Genomic DNA, 22,753 nt, shown 5'->3' on the forward strand with positions numbered 1-22,753 from the left:
ATTATGTCCCTCACCCTCACACCTAAGTTGCGTAACTGAAAGATAAAAAGGATTACGAAGCAAATGATGTACTCGTTATAGTTAAAATATCAAGAAGGAAGACTTTTTTTTTTTAGAGAGATATGCTGAGTGTGTTGCATATGTGAACTTACAAGGCCACACGAACATGGTCACTAGTCAGGGTTTGCCACGTCATTGGAAATAGTGATGGTGTGCTGTATGACATGCTGCTGGGATCTGGGTGGAGAGGACGAATATTTGTGATTTAACTTAGAAACGTTCTTCCCCTCTGTTGTTACTAGTTCCCCTTGTTTTCAAGAGAAAATTGTCTTTACTGGAATTGATTTTTCGGCACCTGTGCTGTTCCATAGCAAAATGAACCTTACTTGGCAAAGATTCATACAATGGGTCAATGTTGCTTTCCGAAATTAAACATGCTCTCTAGCATATTAATATAATAAATTATTTCTTTCCATATGGATGCTCAAAGTCTACAAATGATTTAAATCACTATAATGTGATTTAAATTGTGCATTTCAGCAGTCACTTAATATGTGTGAAATCTTTCATTTAAAAAGATGGGCAAAAAGTTATTAGATAAATAAGAAAAAAGATTTAAAATAGATACTGTTTCTTCAGCAGTTGTTCATTAAAACAAGTTGATTGTAGTTATGTATAGCCATTGCATTTAGTCTGGCACTTTTCTTATTAACCAGCTAGATAAGCATATGCAATTATTTAATATTTTTGTGTATGTTTTACAAATTCCTATCTTGTTATGGTTACATGTGCAGTTTAATGATGGTATCTTACACTTGCCATTCAACTGAAGTCTTAAGATGGAAATGTAGAGTGCTCTAATATTAAGGTGGTTTTAATTAATGTAAATGCACTGAAATACATAAAAACAAATCCACCATGTTTCCTGTTTCAAATGGTTGTGTCATCTGTGGACTAAAGGGATTATTTTGGTAACTGAACCCTCTAAGGCTTTCGTACTAGTAGTTGTCCTCGTGCCTGTTGTTCTTGTTGTTCTGACTTGAATAGAGGAGAAACCAAGCTGCTAACCTTTAGGACCTGGTCAGTTTTAGGGATTTGGGATTTGCTGTCTTGAGACAGAGTGAAGAAAATAATCATTTTGTACCTGCACAAGAGGTTTCTCCAGTTGAAATCTGCTTTTGGACTTGAGTAAACTATGGTTGCAGATGGTGACTTCCGTCTGCTCAGTAGTTTTAAAGAGAGCAAATACTACTTACAGTTTTAGTGTAAGTTATTTTAATGATTCTAGTAGGCTTTGTCCAAAATATTGTAGAGGAAAACACATTTTAAATAGAAAAATTTTGTTAAAAGAAACCTGTGCTTTTATCGATCTTCCTGTTAAACCAAATTGTGCTGTAGAGCTATGACAGGAGCTGAAGTTCTTCTATGGTTATACACGGCTACATGGATCCCTCTTCTGTGAGTAGGTGTGCTAGACAAGGTTGATGAAGGAGGATCAGTTAGGCTCTCTAGTGCCTTTCCCTTTTGTGTGCTTTCACGTAGACCTCGTAAAGAGCCATATTGCTACACAGCTTTGTCCTGCTACTAATTGCTGCTAGTCAATATATTCATCTTCTCCCTTATCCCGTTTTTTCCAGCTAATGTTAATTCATCCCAATGTATCTAAAAGACAGTAACTCTCCACAACATGAAACAGATTGTTCCCCTGCACGCTGTGTCTCTGTCGACGAGAGGCAGCGCAGCTGGTGCTCTGGCAGCTTGTGGTACGCGTCGTGGCCACTGCAGGTCTGGGCTTGGTGACGGTGGTGGGGTAAGTTGCTGCTGGCTCCAGCCAGTTAGCCTCTATCAGGGCAAGGAGGTGTGGGGGCATTCACCTGAAGCTGTATCTTCACACCATCTACGAACATGGTGGTTTTTTTTTTTTATTTCTTCCCCAAAAGACCATTACTTTTGGAAGGGAAGAAATTTCACACTCCACACTTCAGGACGCTTTGTATTGCCTCAATAAGGCAAAGCCTTTTAAGCTGTTGCTTCATATTTTTATGTCTATTTTTGGCACTTGCAATAGGGCAAGCTGTTTTCTGTCGTAGGATTTCAAAATGGATTAGTCAATGTATATCAGCCTGCTACCATATGGCTAATAAACCTCTCCCATCAATATTAAAGCTCAGGTGACTCTAAAGCACAGAATTCATCCTCTTCATGCTTCAGGAACATCCCTATTTTCTGAAATTTATAAGACAGCTACTTGGAATAATCTCTTTACTTTTTTTTCCAAGAGCTGTGACCCTTAGCCTGCTGCAAGATCAGACACCAAATCTTGTAGTCACTGTTTTTGTAGCGACAGTCTCCCTCTTACTTGTAGGATGTTACCAGTCTTCTGGTAACATCGAGCGGGTGTTAGCACAAACACACTTGAAGAATTATGAACAGCTACTTACAGTGATTCACGTAGAGTCCACAAACAACAGTGCTTTTTTATTTTGTTTTGGGCAGGTTTTTTTGTTTGTTTTCAGCAGACCTCCTCATCTAGAATTTGACTAGTGAGGGCACTGGAGGACTGGGGAGAACACATGGAGGGAGGCATGGAGCATGTGTCCTGCATTTCCTGCCCAGGGACGTTGCTTTTGGATCTTAGACGCACAGGGAAAACGTAACGTGCCAAGATGTGATCCTCTTAGCTGTCACCTTCAAGACATTTATTGCTTTTCTTACAAACTATACCTCTCTCCGCTCCATGTTTTTTACAAGTAAGAAGTATTCCTTGTCAACGAGCATGCTTCAGTTCTTTGTTAATAAAAAACAGTTAATAGAAAATAGCCAGTAGATACTGTGCTGCTTAGTACCTTCCATGAATGAAATAAAGATAGAATTTTTTAAAAATAAAAGGTTGAATGGATGTTAAAAATTGATGAAAGCTGAAGACATTGTTTGATCTTAGTGCGCTCAACAAGCACCTTACATTTGACAAGTTTCATCTCCCTTTGTGTTGACTGAACAGTTGTGAATTGTAACTACAGAGAGAGTCCTATACTTCCTGCTGGTCTGAGGGAAATGAGAACTAAAGGCCTGTCGTTTCTAAGGGTTTGGGGTTTTTTTTGTACAGTTGTCAATACTTTATATGAGAACAGGAGGCTTGTGGGTCTTGCTAAAGGATATACGTGAGGCTGTGAAGATGTAAAGCAGCTATTCAGGAGGGTTGTGGATCTTGGGAAAGGATGTATCTGAGACCCTGAAGATGTAAAACAGCTGGCCTGTCTCTTGGCAAATGGTATTTCCTTTTGTTATTGTAGCAGAAGTCAAAGGAACCGTCAAACTGAATTTTAAAATAAAAGCAATTTTGGACTGCCCAGACAGTTGTTAGAGTTCTGCAATCACATATTTCAGTTTTGTAAGAACAATTGTTTTGTCTTGTTACATGAGATCAGCACAAAATGGGAACTTGGCTAGTGGAGAACATCACAGAGGTGGTGAATGATGAGCGGCTTCATTGTCTCTGCTTTTATTTAGACAGAGAAGTATGATTTCTCTAGTATGGAGAAATAGTGTTCCACAGATTATGATCTTTATAATAATGTTGAAACTAGGTAGATTTCGGTAGAGATGACTTTAAAGTGGTGGTGCTGTTCACCTGAGACTGAAGTTTTAACTCTTCTTCATTTTGCCTGTTCCTCTTGCACTGGAGGATGTGTGTTTGATAAGGTCATCACTGGTGGTATGGGAAGGATCGTTAGCATTATGGGTTGCTTCCACTGCTGGCTTTCTAGTTCCAGAAGGCTGAAAAATCTGGAAAGTATGCCTGTTTCTACATACTTCTGTTGCTGAGTTGTCAGAGCAAAGATCTGTGTAAGTCCACTGTCCTGTCATAGACAGAGGCAGTAGAGAATGCTTTGGAAAAGAGCTTTAAAGAAACAGAATATGTAGTATGCTCTCCTCATCAGTGGCTTAAGGACTTGCCCAACTGGAAGTTTCATCTGTCTTCCAGGGATTTTATTTTGGATGGGGACTGGGACGTGTGGGGTTTTTTTATGAAGAAAGATCAGGTATCTCAGTCCTAATGAAACTTTAAATGTGGTCACGATTCAAAATCAAGTGGCTATAAACTGCTATGCAAATTGTTACGAAAATATAGTCATTTTGTCATTTTTGTGAAATGACATACAAAAATTTATACAGAAACTCAAATTATTTAAAGACAGGTGTGAACTCGGGTTAAGAAAGGTGGGGCAAAATGAATAAACACAAGGAATGCAGAGGTAGAGGAGAAAAGCATTAGTAATGTGGAGCTCACTTGAAAGCGTGGTAATGTGGGTTTATTTCTGGAGTAGATACCATTTGACACTCTATTCTGCAAAAGGATTGTGATTTGTATTTCAGGGTATTTTCACCTCAAGTCCCTTTTTTCCCCTTTCATTGTTTTTAATTCACTAATGATTACATATCATTCACAGGTTCTAGGCTGTCCAGAAAAATCACATCCACAATGGAGTAGTGACACTGTGCAGGTCACTGTGAACCTGTTAGAGTCTCTGTATGTTTAGGTTTAATAAACCATTCCCTAGAGAAAACAACCCTACTCCATACCAAAGAGCTGTAGTAAAAGTATTTCATAACTCTCCAGTCTGCTATGACTCTTTGCTTTAAATATGTTTTGCATGCTTTAGTGACCACATCACTTAAAGTGATTTTTTATGACTTAAAATGTCAAAGCTCACCTAGTGTTGTCATCTTACGAGAAATCCTGTGTACTTTACACATAAATTTAATCCTGACTTTTTTTATTTTTATTGCGTGATCCAGTCTTTGTGCAGTTGAACTACTGACTGACTGTGATTCACTGTTATTTTTCTCTTTACATGAAATTTAAACTTACCTTTAGTAAATGGGATTTTCTTTTGAATGCGAATTCGGGCAGTTTGGGTGAATGGGTTCACGGGTGCTTTGGGCTGCTGCGGGGACTGGTGGTGGTGGTTCAGCGGGTGACACTGTGCACTGTGAGCTCTGAAGTCACTTGGTGTTTACACCAGCCATGGGTCAGGCACACTTGGCTGGTCAGGTATTGAGCGGAGGGGGAAAAACTAAAGCCAGCTGGATTTGAAAAGACTTTCACAAAATGTCATCCATGACATACACATCACCTAATTGAAGGGCCTTGATGCTTGTCTCAAATTGATTGTGCAGTTTCAATTTTTTTTTCCCTAATATTACTAATATTTTTCCTAACTGTAGATAGTAGCAACATTAATAGACAAACATGTAACGAAGATGACTTGTATTTTACTAATAGCTTAAGTGGGCTGAGTAGTTATAAAAGCCTTCATCCCAGAGAAACTTTGTAAGAGTTTTACTAATTCATTGGAAAACCTGGATTCGATAAGTAAATTATGCTGTCTTATGCTGTCCTGGTCAGCAGAGCCATGGGAAGAAATTACTACTTTTTCTGTATTTCTCCTGAGTAGACCTCTAAATCTTACTTAAAATGAAGATTAAAAAAAGAAAAGCAGCCTTTTTTTAAAAAAAAAAAAGTAGGAAGCATTTGCTGAAGCAGTAAAAGCTGTCAGGTTGGTTTATTCCTTTTTTCCTTTTTCAAACAGAAGAACTGAAAATTGGTAGAAAATTGGTCTCTTCATGTGATGAAGTACTAGGGGCTGAGCGTTGCTGAACTGAGACCTCACCCTCCCTGGGCTTCCTAACTTGGGTTTGATTACAGTGTCACCCACCTCACCACTCCCCTCGCCTGGGTCTGTTTCTCCTGTTGAGCTCTTGGACCTGAGTGCCGTTGCCTTTTGTAGACAGGTTGTAGCAGATCTTCAGGAAGCTTGTAATGGTGTCTGGGTTTTGGTTTTTGAGTATTGGAGGGAGTTGGAACTTTTATCAGATTTTCTGAACTTCCAATGAGCAAAAGGTATGCAACTTTGTTATGCTGAAATAAATCCTCTTGCAATGTTGTGTGTTATGTTTATGTTAATATAACCTTGGTCAGCTCATTTGATTGCCACAGGTACTGTTCATTGATAATGTAAAAATGAACTAAAATCCTTACTTATTAAATACAGAAGACTACTAAAAAAACAAAGCTCTGCAAGGCTAAATATAATTGCTTTAAGACTATTTTTATTCTCACGATAACAGATTTTTTTTTAAAATAAGGCATAATATTTTACTAAGAGAACACCACTGATGTTCAAATCAGTAATGTTGACATTTATGAAGGCTGATCACTTGCATTTTCTGTGTACAGAAGGATTTCCTGGACTACGAGGTGCAGACTAAGTCTAGTTGGGTGTGATAGCAGGAGTACTTAATGTGACTTCAAGATATATCCAAGAAAAGCAGTTGTGTTGAACAGAAATTTCAGGGTAGCTTAAGGTAAACGTTAATAAGAAGTAGGATTTGACCAGGACACAGTTTTTGACAGAAATAAATCTACAAATCATACATGCATACATTACACAAATTTTGGTCATTAATTGCGTTATTCCACCTAAAGCAAGCTGGTGGCTTTAAATTTGATTCTCAGATTTTTGACATCCGTGGCTTGCTTTTCAGAAAAATTCGGTAAGTTTGGTGTAATACAAGAGGCAGATTGTCAGGCAGAGCCTCTGGCCCATAGCACCTGCACTTTCCTTTCCTTCCCAGAGCAGTGGAGAGTCCCGTGCCTCCTGCCGGAGCGGGAACTCTCCTTTGCTCTCTAGAGTTAGCCCAGAAACTTAATTTCCTCAGTATTTAATTTCAATGAACATCATGATAAATTGTTGCCGAGTGTATATGTGAAAGCATGGTTATTTTTCATGCTGACAGTCATGCCACATTAAAAAATACCTTGATTATTTTGTCTCCAAAACCTGTCTTCGATGCATGTCTTGATTTGAAATTTTTTTGGCTGAATTACTGATACTTTTTGACTCTATTGACAGTTTGCAATTCTTCATTTTGAATGGGCCCAAACTGTTCTCATTTTTCAGAACTGCCACTGCCAAATGTTTACTCAGATGACTCAGTGTGATTTTAAGTGGGTCGAAATACCATATTTTACATCAAAACTCTTCTTAATGAAGTTTGGATAAGAATATCATGTACTTGTTGCAGGCAGACTTTGTGAATTACGTTTGTTTCTTCCATTGCGGTTTTCGGTAGCCAAAGGAGGGACTGTGTTCGTGAGTACTGCAGCTATGCTTAAAGAAGGAACAATTTAATGCTTTCTTCACTGGATCACATGTTCTCAGAATGAACCTTTATTGGTCCAGGCTCTCTTTTGCAGCCTGTCCGTTGGCATTTTTCAGTAATGTGGAAATAGAACCACAGAATGGTTTGGATTGGGAAGGACCTTCAAAGATCATCTAGTCCAACCTCCCTGCCATGGGCAGGGACATTTTCCACTAGATCAGGTTGCTCAAAGCCCTGTCCAACCTGACCTGGACCACTTCCAGGCATGGGGCATCCACAACTTCTCCGGGCAACCTGTTCCAGTGCCTCACCACCCTCATCGGAAAGAATTTCTTCCTTTTCACCAACCTAAACCTACCCTCTTTCAGTTTAAAACCATTGTCCCTTGTCCTGTCACTAGAGGCGGTGGTAAAAACTCTCTCTCTGTCTTTCTCACAAGCCCCTTGTGAGTATTGAAAAGCCACAGTAAGGTCTCCCCAGAGCCTTCTCTTTTCCAGGCTGAACAACCCCAACTCTCTCAGCCTTTCTTCATATATACATGCTTCTTTTTCTCAGCCTTTCTTCGTATATATGTGCTTCTTTTTCTCAGCCTTTCTTCATATACATGTGCTGCTTTTTCTTAAGATATCCTAGGTTGCTTAATACTGAAAACTTCTTATAAGCAAATTATCTCTGTGGTATACAAAAGCTAAATTATATATTTTGCTGTATTTCATGCTCTAAGAGTGGAATAATATTTCATATTCTTTCAGTGTATTTTATGCTGGCTTTTTAAAATATCTATAGTCTGGCTTGGTAATAAAGTAATGCTATGAAAAAATACATATGCTGTCACTGTTAATGAAATACAAAAATATGTTAAAAAAACCCAACAACCCATGCCTTAAACTGCTTCCGTTTTAAATTCTACTTAACAGGAGCCCACCTGCTTGTTGTCCCCACCTGGCTGCTGTCTGAGTTACTTTTTAGTGCAAACCCTTAGTTTCTGTGTTTCTGCCTGCAAGCTGCTGGCCCTCGGCACCCAGGGGACAGCCTTGGAGCTAAAGTGGTAAAAAGACTGTTCCTTTTGGGACAAATCCAAAGTGCCGATGTGCACTGCCAAAGATCCTGCGCCCAGTTTTAGGCTGGTAGGCTGGATACAAACCTTTCTCTGAGTGTCGGCAGACTTTTGTATAATGGTCTTGAAATACTTTGTTTTGCTCTAATAGTTAGCTTTTGCTCAGTTAACATGGGTAACTGCACGTGATGCTGATACAGGGGGACTGTATTTCTTTGCTATCTTGGTCCCTCGTCCAGTCTTGTTACTGGAGAACAGTAACAGAGTTGTCTGCCTTGTCCACAACTATTCTGTCTTCATTAGGCTTCGTTATATATGTTCTCAATTTTCTCATGGTTACGCTTTTGCTTCGTGGGGTGTTCACTCCGGAATTAGCTCATCCTGGTGCTTGCCACTCTTTCTGAAGGCAAGTGTCCAGACTTGTTGGCTGTGATGCAATGCTGGGTCTGAAGCCTCTTCTGGTCCAGGCTGGTTTTCTTATTATTTCTCACTAATGAACTGGTAAACCTTCATGCAGATGAAAGAGACAAACTTTTTCAGTGGAGCCAGGACGCGTCTGCCTGTGATGTGACCCTGTGGGTTCTGCAGGGTGTTTAATTGACACCTCCCCCTGGCAGCAGCAGAATTGGGACAACTGGCAGCAGCAAATTTCTGCATAGTCTGTTTGCTTTCTGGCTTGTAAGAAGTGAAATTCTTCAAACTCTGAGCTGTTGTTTATAGCTGTCAAGAAGTGCGAAGGAGGAAAATAACTTTTCACAGTTGATTGAAATGAAAATTCCTCTACAGGAAGGTTAGAGTAGCTTCCCTCACAGCATTATGAAAGGGAGTAAAGCCCTGGAGTCTGAGCGTGCTACATAGCCTACAGTCAGCTGGTGATGCCAGGCTTTGTAAATTGAGGAACTACAGTTCACTTTCACCGTATCTTTATGCTTACACTGTAAGGGAATTTGGGCAGTGTTTCTCCTTCTTTGTAGTTAGATAATTACATGAGTGGGAGGGACATCCCATGGTTTGAACTGAATGTGGAGGATGGATTAAGGGATCCTGTTCCTATGTAGTTGCTTAAGGAGGTAACTGGTATTTGCACTTTTTGTAGTAAGTAGGAAGGAGTAAGAACTTTCTACCTAACCTTATTCATGAGGTGGCATCCTTGAATTTCTTGTCTTTCTTGTAGTTCTTATGTTTAGTCTGCTCTTCAGTTTGGCCGAATCCTTTATTAGGCATTAATGCATGATGCACACAAGGGCACCTGGCAGGACAAGGGATGTAACAGAACTTACTAAAGGGAAGGAAAAAGGAGGTGCAGAAAATACAGATGATGCTGGTTGTTCTGAAGTAGAAGATTGGAGAGAGTAACTAATGACTATCCTGAATTTAGGATAGAAAAATAACTGTGTGTCCACACTCAGTATGGGTTCAAATTATAAAGGCCCTGGGTAAATTTTTCTGGCTGGACATAACATGTTTTCAAATCTAGTATAAAACTTCATCTCCTTATACTACCAGTGTGTTGGTTTCTCTCAAATCTTCTTGTGGCCTCCTTTGGAATAATTAAGGGGGTAGTCATGTAATAGTCACGGGAGATGTCAGGATAAAGCTTTTCAGCGGTTGTTTAAAGATGCACATGATGTCCTTTATGATAACATATTGAGGTTATTAGTCTTGTACATCTTGTATTTAAAGTCTGAAACTCCGTTAATGATACCTATGTTTTTCCTCATGTCTTTGGTGCAATTAATAATGTAAAACTACTTTAGTCCCAGTGTTCAGTGTTGAGAAACTCTGTGACCATGCAACATATTTTTGATAACTTTGTGCTTGTATAACTCCTTTGAGATTTATGCAGCATGAGTAATTTATATTGTGTCTTGGATTATTAACTCCAGTGAAGAAGCTGGGATGTGCTGAAAAGGATTAGTTAGCTGAAAGAAGCTCTTCAAGAAATGTTTATGTATTTTTGTATGCAATCCGTATTAATTTTTTTCTTTATTTTCATGTCTTACATTTTCTCTTTTTCAGCTGTCAAACGTTTGATGAAAGAGGCTGCAGAATTGAAGGATCCTACAGATCATTATCATGCACAGCCTTTGGAGGTTTGTTTCTCTGTGTGTTTGCAAGAGCTTGTAATTAGGCTGTGTTATTAATATATACTCTAAGTTCTCTGTATCCGTATGTATTTAAAATGTACATATTTACATACTAGCAGACCTTTTAAAATTGATTCAGTTCTTTTTTTCCTATGGTGGAAATCAACAGCAGAATTCCACTTTAATGGTATTGCAGTTCCGGGTTGTTAGTGAAAGTACATAATAGCGGTTCTACATTGCACCTGAGTAATTTTATCGCATAGGTATAGTATGTTTATTCCTCCTCCTACTTCCTGACACTACGTAAATGAATTGTGTTTAAGTTAAGCTTTTTACACCCAAACCTGACATCTGGCTCAGTTGCCAGAGTTGCTCAACAAAACACTTTAAGCCTAGGTGATCTATAAGGATTCACTCTTTTGCATACAAAAAACCTGTGAAAAACGTAAATGGGTGCAATTCTGAATGCATTGTAAGAGAGAATGCTTAGATTCCACTTAAATAGTAGCTTCTTGAAATCTTCTAAACACCCAGTTAAGTTTTTGGGCTGAGAGGACAGTGAAGTTCTGGTGGTTAGAAGCTTAAACAGATACCCCTTCTAATTTCGCTGGAATAATAAAAAAGGCAATGTTCTGTGGTATTTAGTTCGGGGGTTTGATTTGGCTGTTGAAAGAAATGTGTAGCACACTTAACATGCTTACAGAAAATAGCATGTTCCTAGGTGCTATAAAATATACCTTATTATCGACTAGTTTTTGTCTGTACCTTGTGCTTCCCCTTTCTGTGTTGAAATGTAAGGTTTGATTCATACTATTACTTGTAACTTACATGAAGGTCCTATCTCTGGGTTAGAACAGTGACAGATCACTGGGAAGAGAACAGTGGCAGATTAAAGGAAATGCTGGAAATGTTGACAATTACCTCCCATCCTTGAAAAAATTGTAACTAGGTGGGCAGTCACAGACCTGTGATACCAGGGTATCCCATAATGTTCAGCATTAGTTGAGAGATCTCGTTCACTGACAGCAAGCCTCATTTGGACTCCAATCCTAACAGTCGGAGTTGTTCTGCTTGTAAATACTCAGGAAGGCATCATGAGATCTGATACACAAAGCCAAACACAGAACCCCAAAGGAATAATGCTTAAAGAGAAATTATTTATATGTCCAATGAAAATAATATTCCAAATTTCAAAGTGTACCTGTTGTGCAGTAAGGCACAGAGGCTGTTTCAAAATTGTTTATGGAGAAGCAAAAGAGGATGGGAATTCTCTGGGGTGTGAGTCAAGTCCCTGTGTTGACTTGAGCATGGAAGGGGCTTTGGGGAGACTGTCATTAATGTTCTTTCTTGGGGTGGGTCTCCCCTCAGTTCTCCAGAAATTATTGTTCACTGGGGCAAAGACCCAGTTTTCCCTTAGTTGACTCGGTTTTCCATCTGTCGGGTAATAAAACTCTAGTCATAATTGATACAACTAGAGTGAAGAGCTTGAATAATGAGCTTGAATAATGAATTTGAGGGTTTCAACAAAGCCATTGTGTAAGAATATTACCAGAAAGCTACAATATTTTATCCTTTTAACTAGAATCTTAGTACTTTGTTGGTTGTCTTACTCTCCATTTGATTTTGACTTCTTAAAACTTCTGCTGTGCACTGTTTTTTTAGCCTGTCCTTGTTCAAAAAGATGTTTAGTTGACTACTTCTTTGACACACTCTTCTTTCTGGTTTTTTTTTTTTTCTTCTCCCTTTGGTGGGGGCATTTTAGGATAATCTTTTTGAATGGCACTTTACTGTTAGAGGCCCTCCAGATTCAGATTTTGATGGAGGAATTTATCACGGGCGAATAGTACTACCACCTGAATATCCCATGAAACCACCCAGCATTATTTTGCTGACAGTAAGTATGTTTACTAGTTTTTCATTTTTACGTGATCAATTTAACCGTAGGTGTCTGAGAGACGTTCTTGGCATTTAAGGTAATGATATTTTTGTAAGAAAGGTGGCATAGTACAGGTAATGCTGCCAATTTAAGACCAGAAGTCTTCCAAGGTGACTTTGGTATTCTGTAATTACATGAAGCATTGTACCTAATAAATGGAAGTTTTCTCCAGGAGGAATCACATTGCTGCTGTGATTGTCTAACCTTCTGTTCTCTCCACGGGCCCTCTTGGTCTCTGTTGGAGACATTGGTCACATGTAGGAAGGCAGACCTATGGATTGGGGCAAAGACCCACTTTGTGCATAGTTCATAGAGCTATAGCTTTTCAGGCTCTCTGCACGTGGTGTGTGGGTTGCAGGAGCAACAGGCAAGCCACCATGTCACACTAGGACTTGTGAGGTATCAGTTAAGGGTTTCTTCATGCATGAATAGAGGCAGATGGCAGACTTTGTTCAGGAAGCTGAATGCCAATTTTGTGAGGTTGGCAGTAATACAATTATCAAGTATTGATTGCATATAGATTTGTTTGATGGTGATTTTTACAACTTGTACCAAAACCAGGAATTAACTTCCAGCATGTTTTATTATATCCTTCTTCTTCCTTTGAAGGCCAATGGCAGGTTTGAAGTGGGGAAGAAAATTTGTTTAAGCATCTCAGGGCATCATCCTGAAACATGGCAGCCTTCATGGAGTAGTAAGTAACAATTATTTGGAAAATGTTACCCCTATCTAAGCAACTAGATCTTTAAACTGAAAAAGAAAAAATTCTCACAAAGAATGTTTATAGTGGAAAAGGAGACATTTTCAGGGAATTAAAGTATGGGAGAATTTGAGAAATGTAAAGACATAGGAGGATTTGGGAATGGTATTAAATAGATGTGGGGTGAAACTGAGGGGTGATGGTAAGCTCATATTTATTTGGATGCACAAGCATTAAGAATTCTCAGACTACTTAGAATGTTCTTTGTTTTTTTTTTTTTTTAAGTTGCTCTTATGAAAATACTTCAAATCCTATTACTTTACCCAGTTTTTGCATAATCACTAAAACCAGCTTGAATATTGATAGAGGGGAGTGTGGTCAGCTTTTAATTCTGATGCTGTACTTCTGAACACTCAAGAGGAAAGACAGCGTGGTCTGAGTTCAGAATAACTGAATGTTTTCTACCTTTTTGTTAAGTTTCATTATCGCAGAAATTGAGAGTTGGCACAATTCATCCAAGGCAATATTTCTGTGTTTATATAATTTTTGTTTTGCTGAGTACAGCACATCTATTTCTTTGGATATCAGTTGTACTTTTAAAATATATTGATAAGATCTTAGAAATTTTCTAGACCACTCTTCAACTTTTGTAAAGTTTCTTGTGTTTTTTAAGAATAGAAAATACTGTCTTCTAAGTAGGAGGTGTAAATATCCTATCTCTATTTTGTGATACTTATCTTCACGTGATATTTATTTACCAAATCTACTCTAGTAAAGTGTCTTGAATTCTTAAATTTCATGACTGTGTAAAACAAAATTGAAGGGTATTGTTAAAAGAGATGTTTTAGATGACAATTCTGTTATGAGCCGTTACTATTTAAGTAAGCTCCTTCCCCAGCATGATGACATAGAAGGAACAAATTCTGCGGTACATTGCATAAAAGAAAACCACTGAGCTTGCATACACTTAATAGCAGAATTCGAGTCTAATAGAAAACACGCACAAAAAGAAGAATGCCTTATGAATCCACCTCTTCTTTCCCACCCCATTTATATGTTAATTCTGCCTTACCTTTTTTTCTTCAGAACCCATTTTTAAAGTCTGAAACTCTAATCTTTATATTGATGCAACATTTTTGTGACAACTTATCTTTTCTTCTCTGCATTGGCTGATGGAAGAATAAAGCCTTACTTTTCATTTATAATGTGAAGTTTAAAAAATGAAGAAAGCCTGACTGTGTACCAAAAAAACCAGTGCTGCTTGTATGAAATTCAGACTACTCCTTTAGACAAAATGAAGTTTTGCAGACAGAACTGCAACTTTTCTATAATGAGTGTAGAGTGAGATGAAATAACAGTTGTTTCTGCAACCTTGTTTGTATCTCTGTTTTCCTGTTTTAGTAAGAACAGCTTTACTAGCAATTATTGGATTTATGCCAACCAAAGGTGAAGGAGCAATAGGATCTCTAGATTATACACCAGAAGAAAGAAGAGCTCTTGCAAAGAAGTAAGCACTAAGTTTGTTACTGTAGGCTAGGTACATATATATGTACTCTCTTTTAGGGTAAGGCTTTGAGTAGAAAGTAAGTCACTTCAGTTTGTTCTCTTGCATTTATTCCAAATATAAAAAAATTCTATGCCTTGTATATATATATATTTTTTTCCTGAACATTGTGCAAACTCGGAACTTACGGTCAAACAAAATACTTTGAGAGGGCTGTGTTCCTTCCAGTATTGTGTGGTCGAATTAGAGGTTCGTCTGAAATTCAGGCTTAGAGATGTAATTAACATTGTGATACAGTGGTAACTGCAGCATGGAGGGAAAATGAGTATGATGGAATTGATAGTAAGTCTAAGTGGGGGAGAAAACAACCAAAACAATGATGCATCATTTCCCTTAAGTAAATAATAATAATGAAGCAGCAACAAAAAAATCTGAAGCAACTGCTTCTGAATGATTTTTAGGAAATTAACTTAAAATTAGATTTGTGACTGATGAAATGATTAGCTTAGTGGACAAGGGGAAAGCAGTGGATGTTCTTTATCTTGACTTTAGCAAGTCTTCCTTACCATCCTGATAGAGAAACTCATGAAGTACAGCCTAGGTAAGTGGGGACAGTAAGGTGGATTAAGAACTGGCTGAGCTGCCTGGCTCAAAGGATTGTGGTAAGCAGCACAAAGTCCAGCTGCAGGCTGGTCACTACTGGTGTACTCCAGGGGTCAATCCTGGGGCCATTGCTATTCAGTGTCATTAACGACCTGGATGATGGGGCACCCAGATTGCACCCTCAGCAAGTTTGCAGATGATACAAAACTGGGAGGAGTGGCTGAAACACCAGAAGGTTGTGCTGCCATCCAGAGGAACCTCAACAGGCTGGAGGAATCTCATCAAGTTCATCAAAGAGAAAAGCGAAGTCCTGTCCCTGGGGAGGAATAAATGCCAACCAACGAGCTGGAAAGGAGCTTGGAAGGGGAGGACCTGGGGGTCCTGGTGGACATGAAGCTGATCATGAGGCAGCAATGTGCCCTTGCAGCAAAGAAGGCTAATGGTATCCTGGGCTGCATTAGGGAGAGCATTGCCAGCAGGTCGAGGAGAGTGATGCTTCCTCTGTACTCAGCACTGGTGAGACATCTGGAGTGCTGGGTCCAGGTTGGGGCTGTGTCCAGATCAGGGTACAAGAAAGATACGGACTTACTGGAGTGAATCCAGTGCAGTGCCACAAAAGTGATTGAGGGGCTGGAATGCATTTCATACAAGGAGAGGCAAAGAGAGCTGGGAGCATTCAGCCTGGAGAAGAGAACGCTCAGGAGATCTTATCCATGTGTACAAATACCTGAAAGGAAGGTGTAGAGAAGGCAGAGCCAGGCTCTTCTCAGTGGCATCCAGTGACAGGACAAGAGGCAATGGGCACAAACTGAAACCCATAAAATTCAATCTGAATGCAAGAAAACACTTTTTTTGCTGTGAAGATGGTCAAAGCACTAGCACAGGTTGCCCGGAGAGGTGATGGGGTCTCTATCCTTGGAGGTATTAAAAACGTGACTGGAAACTGAGCTGAGCAATGTGCTCTGCTCGACCCTGCTTTGAGCAAGGAGACTGGACTAAATGATCTCCAGAGGTCTCTCCCAACCTCAACTATTCTGTGATTATCTTTAAATGAAATCTTATACCTGAGAGGTTTTTTTGGTCTTTCTCCTTTCTGTAGGGGAGGAGAAGGTACTTGAAAGACCATATCCCTACCTTACAAGCAAAGTTACTGTATTCCAAATTGTAATAGTACCTTATTTTGCAGGCAGATGTGAGCTTATTCTGCCTGTACTCTGAGCCAATTGGAAGCTGCAACTTTCCTGTTAGCATGGCACGGAGTCAAAGCTAATAAACCCTGCTGAGAGGTAGGGTTTAATGGGTTGGTCTTGATACTGTACTGTCAAGGCTATGTGGTTTCTCATTGGCTTGGAGAGCTGCCTGCAGTGTGCCCTATAGACAAATTATGTGTTCAAGAGAGGAAAGGTAATGCTCTCGCAGAAGCTGAAATTCTTGGATTTGAGGTGCAAGCTCCTGGGTCCGATTTAATATTTGTAATAATAGTTAGATCTTTATAATTTATAATTTTAATTTGCTGCAGATATAAAGTAAGTTTTACAATGGTAACAAATTATTAATAAAGTATAGATAATAGCAATATGTAAGTTGTTAATATTTTCCTAAATGATGTGAGGGAATATGTATTTGTAGTATAGATAATTCTCAACATATTTTTTTCAAGATAGTGTGATTTGGGGCAGGGGGAAATACTTTTAAGCTACTGGTCTTGACACCATGTGACTTTCTGTGGATTGTTTTGCAAATAGTTTGTTTAAACAAGCACACAAGAACATTATGAGAACATGCTATTCTGAGCTATGTCATTTGTGGCCAGGTCACAAGACTTCTGTTGTGAAATGTGTGGCACATCTATGAAGACAGCCCTCTTACCACTAACATCCCGAAGCGTGTCAAGCCAGGCGGACAAGGAGGCTAAAGAACTTGCCAGACAAATTAGCTTCAAGGTGAAGTCACTGTTTAAACTTTTATCTCTGCTGTATAGAATTAAAAAAAAAAAAATTACTGAGGAAAAACTCGTAAATTGCAGAAACATTCATAATTTCATAAACCTTCATTGGTCACTACGTAGAAACCTGTTTTTTTAGGACAGTCTGAAAGAGAAAAATAGGAGTGGATCTCTGGCAATGTGCCAGTTAATAAATTGTGCATCTCAAGCACTGATTGATTAGTTTTAATTTCAGTGGTGATTATTGTGCTAAGAACTGCCTAACTATGTTGCTTTTACTTCCATGTTTTCAGTCACTAATAACTTGATTGAATTCTCCAGAATTAGTCTTACCTTAAAAGTGTTAGGAAAGTTTGGGCAAAGCTAACCTAATTTTTTTTCCTTTGTGATTCCCTCCCTGCCTCTCCCACCCCTTTTGGCTTATGGAAGGAATAAAACATATTCCTACTGAAAAATGGTTGCAAATTCTTTTGAACTACTCTGCACCTGAAGATACTGAAAGTTGAACTCTGGTATGGAAGCTGCTATTACCCAAAAATGTGTTCTCTAGCTTGCGTTTCAGTGAAAGTAAGGTTTGTTTAGCCAAATACGTGCCTTAGAAAATTGCATGTCTTGCATGCACAGGGTTGTTTTTCACTGTGTTTTCCACTAAACTCTTAAATCGGCCACTAAGGAAGACTGCTATGCATAGGGGCAGGGAACTACAGTGAAACATATTATGACAATGTGGCGTTGGTGCAGAATACATCCTCACTAAGGTCCGGGATGCTAATATGTCCCCTTTTATTACCAGTGTTCTCCTAACACTGTCCTAAAGACTACTTTATTTTTTTGTGTGTGCCATGAGAGTAAAGATTGCCTCCTACTGAGCATTACTGCCAGTTTTGCAGGACCTGCGTATTCCTGCGTGATCTCACATCTAGACATGTTGACATGGTTGGGTCTATGTGTAATAACGCTTATGATAAAAACATCTCAAAATATTCTACAAAGGTGAGGAGATACAGGGACAGAGTTTTAAAGTTGAGCTACTCGGAGAAGCAATGGACTGCCTGCTCCTGGTGTTTTTTACAATATATAAGGGTTAAAACTGTAGGATTAATTTTTACTTAAGAACTGCTAATATTCATCACAGAAATTCTAGAAATACCAGAGTATAATTTTTTTTTTTTTAAAAAGAACTCAACTTACATTTCACACCTTTTTCAGTTTTAAAATGAAAGACTTAGGGGCATCAATCTCTAAAGAATATCAGTGCGTTCCATGTATCCACATACTTAACCTCACCTCTTAAAAAACCAAGCACTTAGCCAGGGAGAAATGAACAAAAGCCTCAGTTTTCTACAGCTTTTTACAATCCATTGTGGTTTTTTTACAAGGTAAATCAGTTCTATCCTCTGGTTGTGCCTTCCCTCCCTTTCTCAAATCAAATTTTAGCGATTGGGTTTAAGCTTCCTGCTTCTCTGCTTTGCTTGACTTTGTTATTGTTTCTTTGATTGATGTTAGTCTGAGGCATTCGACTGATGTGTTTGTAGTAAACTAATAGTATGAATTACTAGCAGGGAATACAAAAGTTTTTAATAATTTGGATATATTCCATGTCAATTTAACATCAGATTGCTGATTGAGCATATAATTTGAGAGAGCCTCTCTACTAGCAAACATACTAGCAATCTCTGCATTATCTTGATCCTTAAAGAAGAGATTTCCTAACTTTTTCTAAATGATCCTGGGATTATGAGAAATTATTTCATACTAGCCTTAAGCAAAATGGTAATTTTGAAAAAAAAAACCCCATGTGTGGTATTGAGAAAGGAGCATGAAATTCAGGAGAAAAAATAACAAACCACATTTCCTCATTACAGTTTTCCTGCTTCTGTGAGCCTCCATCTTTGTTCCTGACTGTTTAAATAGAAAATTACTTCTTTTTTAATCAGCTTCACATTGACTTGCAAATTGTTTTGTGCATTTTGGGTGCTATATACCATAAGTTCCGTTCCACTTAAAAGAAAAAAAAAGATAGATGACTAATAGCATATGCATTACTGTAAAACAATATGATTTATCTACATGTTGCCATCACAAGGCGTATTTTGCAGTAAAATTAATTCTCCACTCGCCCTCATTATTATGTTAAAATATATTAATCTTCTTTCCTTGATGTCTGTGTTCTCTCCAGCTTTTCTGGAAGCAAAGGTAAGGGATGGAGAAAAGAGAGACTAGGTGACAAAAAGGATATTTCAGTTTTGGGAACTTTCAAGTGCTTTATTTTTTGAATGTTAGTCTGACTTCAGTACTAGACAGTACTTTCATAAACTAAAATAAATCAAACACACATTTTGTAGTGTATGTGCTTTATAGAGACTGACAGTAAAGATGAAATGAGCTCTTCTTGGAAAAAGCAGAGGTTTGAAAAGCAGTGGTCACAGGTTCCAGGGAAGGAACTTACAACTGCATATGGGAAAGGAAAATTCCCGGGTTGTCAAATGCTGGAGGAGGCTATCCAGAGAGGCTGTGGAATCTCCAGCTTTGGAGATGCTCAAAACTTGACTGAACATGACTGCTTTGAGGAGGGAATTGGACCAGGTCACATCTAGAGGTTCCTTCCAGCCTAAATTACTCATAATCCTGTGTTGCTTTGTGGCTGGTCCATATCTGAGTCATAACTTGTCCTATCTAATACTAGAGTTCGTAATAATCAAGTGCGAAAGGAAAGCAGTGTTGTCAGATTGTAAGTGTTTTTAAATCTTAAATTCATCTTCAGGTTGTTTCAGTGACATATTTTTCAGATTCTCCTGAGATAATATACATCAAGAAACAGGGAAGTTGATTTCCTCACACAAAATAGTATCATCAAAGAATATTATTATCTTGTGATCTTATCAGCTTGTTATCACCATAACTGGTTGGTTTCTAATACACTGTTTGCATTTCTTACTACTACTACCACTACTTATATCTGCATTTGAAGACAGGTGCTAGATTTGGAATTGTCATCTTTATTATAAAGTGAGATCTAGATACATGGCTTGGGAGGTGACTTGCTTGCTGATAAAAATTGATCTGGTCATGACTTTTTTTTTTAAAAAATATGTATAAATTTTAAAGTGTTTCAGTTCAGGACTATGATGCTAGTGCTTTTCTATTCCCAAGAGATTATTGCAGGAATATATACTGTTTTAACAAGAGGTTTGTTCATGATCTTCTACATGTCACTACTCATCTCTTGTCTCAGATTTCCAAAAGCATGAAACCTAAATTCTGGGAATTGATGCTTATTAGACATTTTATAAATGCATAGAAAAGCAGTATTATAAGACTTGTATTTTTTCGTTTGCTCTGCTTGTGCTGAAATTTAAATTCTGGAAACGGAGGTATGCGTGCCTGATACAGTGTAGTGCTGTGCATATATGCCCACTCTGGCTGTGAGGCAACTTCGGTACTAGAACCAGTATAGCCACATTAAATTAGCACTTAGCAGGGCTAATGAGCCTCTGCTGAGAAACAGGCTATATTATTTCACTTGTAACAAGAGTAGTCAGCATTCACTTAAGGACATGAGAAACAGAAGTTTTAAAAAATGGTGGTATTTCTGGCATAATGTTGTCCTGGGTCTTCTAAAGAATTTTCTTTTTTGCTGTATACATCTGTGCATTTTTTGAATGTTATACCTGTTGTTATGTGCGAACAAACTTAAAATTGTTTTTTAAACTGATGTTTGTACATCTATAATCTTATTTCTAAAGAATGAGAATTTCTTAAACCTGTTGGTGTGTAATTGAAATGCAGTTGGTGTACTTGATTATTACATTTCAGTAAGTCTCATATTCTCCATACATTAAAATACATATTCCAAAATAAGCCAAATCTTCTTGGAGCAATTTTGATCTTGTCTCTGAAGCGTACCTATGTACTCCTTGTAGGCAGAAGTCAGTTCATCCAGGAAGTCTGATGCTGGACCCTCAAACACGTCAGGATTGAACCACGCTGCCACTTCACGTGAGCCCCAGCAGGATGGTGCAGCTAGAGCATTCCAGGATCCAGCAAGTGCAATGGTATGGTCCGTCTTTGAGCTTTATCAGTGCAAGTACAGGCATAGTCTGAACATGAAATCGGTACTATTAAGCTGATTGGAGGCTTCATTAAGAGTATGTAGTGCATACATTTCGTTTAGAACTTCTGCATACTTTTATATAAAATCTATGTGTAAACTTTGGCAAATAGTATGCTGAATCACTTTTAGAAATAGCCGTCTCTTTGCTTTAACTTCCTTCTCTTAAAAACAATAAATAATGGGTTTTTTTAGCAATTCTTGTTCCCAGTAGTTCCTTAAATGTATGGGTTAACAGTTCATTAAAATATTACGGTGTCTGAATTTACCATCTGCGTAATATATCACAGGTTTTTACAGTAGAATTCTTAGACAGAGGCAAAACATGTTTCAGTGATAATTTGTAGCTTTTAAATATTAATTAAGGATATCTTCCTGGTTTTTACAACCTCTTAAGTAAATCTGACTAAAATATTCTTACCATTTGAAGTATGACACTCATGTTTTAGTACTGCTAGGTGTAGGGCTTACATAATGGTTTCGGAAGTGACCGAGGCCTGGTGGTGGGCCAAGGCAGCTGCTGTTATGACGGTGGCAAATGCTATCTAAATTCATTGATAAATTGCAGGCAAATCCCAGCTAAGCTGTCTTTTTTAGAGAGGATGGGGCTGCAGACGGTTTAAAAAACCTAAAACACGTCAAATAACGTCAGACCATCTGTTGCGTGTTTGCAACGTATTTTCAAGCTATGTAGAAATACAAACATGCTAATAGCATGCTTTTTTCCTGACAATAAGGATTTTTCCAGATTGTTCAGGATTTAATAAACCATTTTGTTTTGTTGCTCTTATTACAAATCCTGCCTAATATAGTAGAACTAGCCAAAATACCAAGACATTGCTAGCATTTTCTTGAGGAAAGAGACTGATTTTTTTTTTTTGATTAATCCCATTTCTAAGAAATTTGTTTTAATCAATTATGCTGATTTAATAAGTAATGATTAACTTAATTTTTCAGCAGAATAGTCCCATGTGAAATGAAACCTTTAAACATAGAAATGTATGTAAAAATATTTATATGTGATAAACTGTAAATGATGAAAAGTGGATTCATGTTTTAAGGGATCAGACTGTCACACTCATGATTGTTAGTTTGAGTTTGAAGCAATACTTGTTTCTGAGCTGCCACATTTTGAGTGGTAAGAATTTTCTGGAGCCATTGGGGAGTGAAAACTTAGAGCCACACAGTGGAAGAAAGAAATGTGTAACAGGAAAGACTATTTTAAAGAATTTGAGCTTGCTATTTTTGTGTTCTTATTAATGCAAAAGTTAATAGAAGTTTTCTCAAAGTAGGGGCCTGGAAGTCTTGATCTGCTAATGGTCGTGAAAGAGTATCCATGCAAACCTCAGACCCTTTCTACTCAGCTGGGCTTCTTGCATGTGTAAAATCAGTTTGTTGGATTAGTTCTTGTTGTGTAAAGACGTAATTTTACCTTACTAAGTTGTAACTGTTCGATGTGGGCAACATCAAAACTATTTTTTTTTTCTCTGATTGGATAAATGTTTACTTACTCTACAAATGTGTGTTTAATTAAAAGCTATTGTAGAAAATTTGCTGTTGTGAACTTGAAATTTATGCCCTTTGAGAATAAAAAGGGCAAAGGTAGACCCAGTGCTGAATCCTTATATTAGCTTGTGTAATTC

The 22,753-nt window shown here is 38.1% G+C and overlaps 1 protein-coding gene across 1 annotated transcript in view; it reads left to right on the forward strand.

Annotated features, from left to right (window-relative positions):
* Positions 1 to 10,246: 10,246 nt before the first annotated feature.
* The window catches only part of UBE2J1 (ubiquitin-conjugating enzyme E2, J1), an 18,508-nt gene continuing 6,001 nt past the window's right edge, over positions 10,247 to 22,753 (forward strand). The window contains exons 1-6 of the mRNA XM_009582245.1: positions 10,247 to 10,317; positions 12,074 to 12,205; positions 12,857 to 12,941; positions 14,349 to 14,454; positions 16,868 to 16,997; positions 20,923 to 21,054. Coding sequence (XP_009580540.1) covers positions 10,258 to 10,317; positions 12,074 to 12,205; positions 12,857 to 12,941; positions 14,349 to 14,454; positions 16,868 to 16,997; positions 20,923 to 21,054 — 645 coding nt within the window. The 5' untranslated portion in view covers positions 10,247 to 10,257. The remainder of the gene's footprint in view (positions 10,318 to 12,073; positions 12,206 to 12,856; positions 12,942 to 14,348; positions 14,455 to 16,867; positions 16,998 to 20,922; positions 21,055 to 22,753) is intronic.

This window comes from Fulmarus glacialis, unplaced genomic scaffold, assembly GCF_000690835.1.
Source record: "Fulmarus glacialis isolate BGI_N327 unplaced genomic scaffold, ASM69083v1 scaffold8230, whole genome shotgun sequence".
In the NCBI taxonomy this organism is placed as follows: Eukaryota; Metazoa; Chordata; class Aves; order Procellariiformes; family Procellariidae; genus Fulmarus; species Fulmarus glacialis.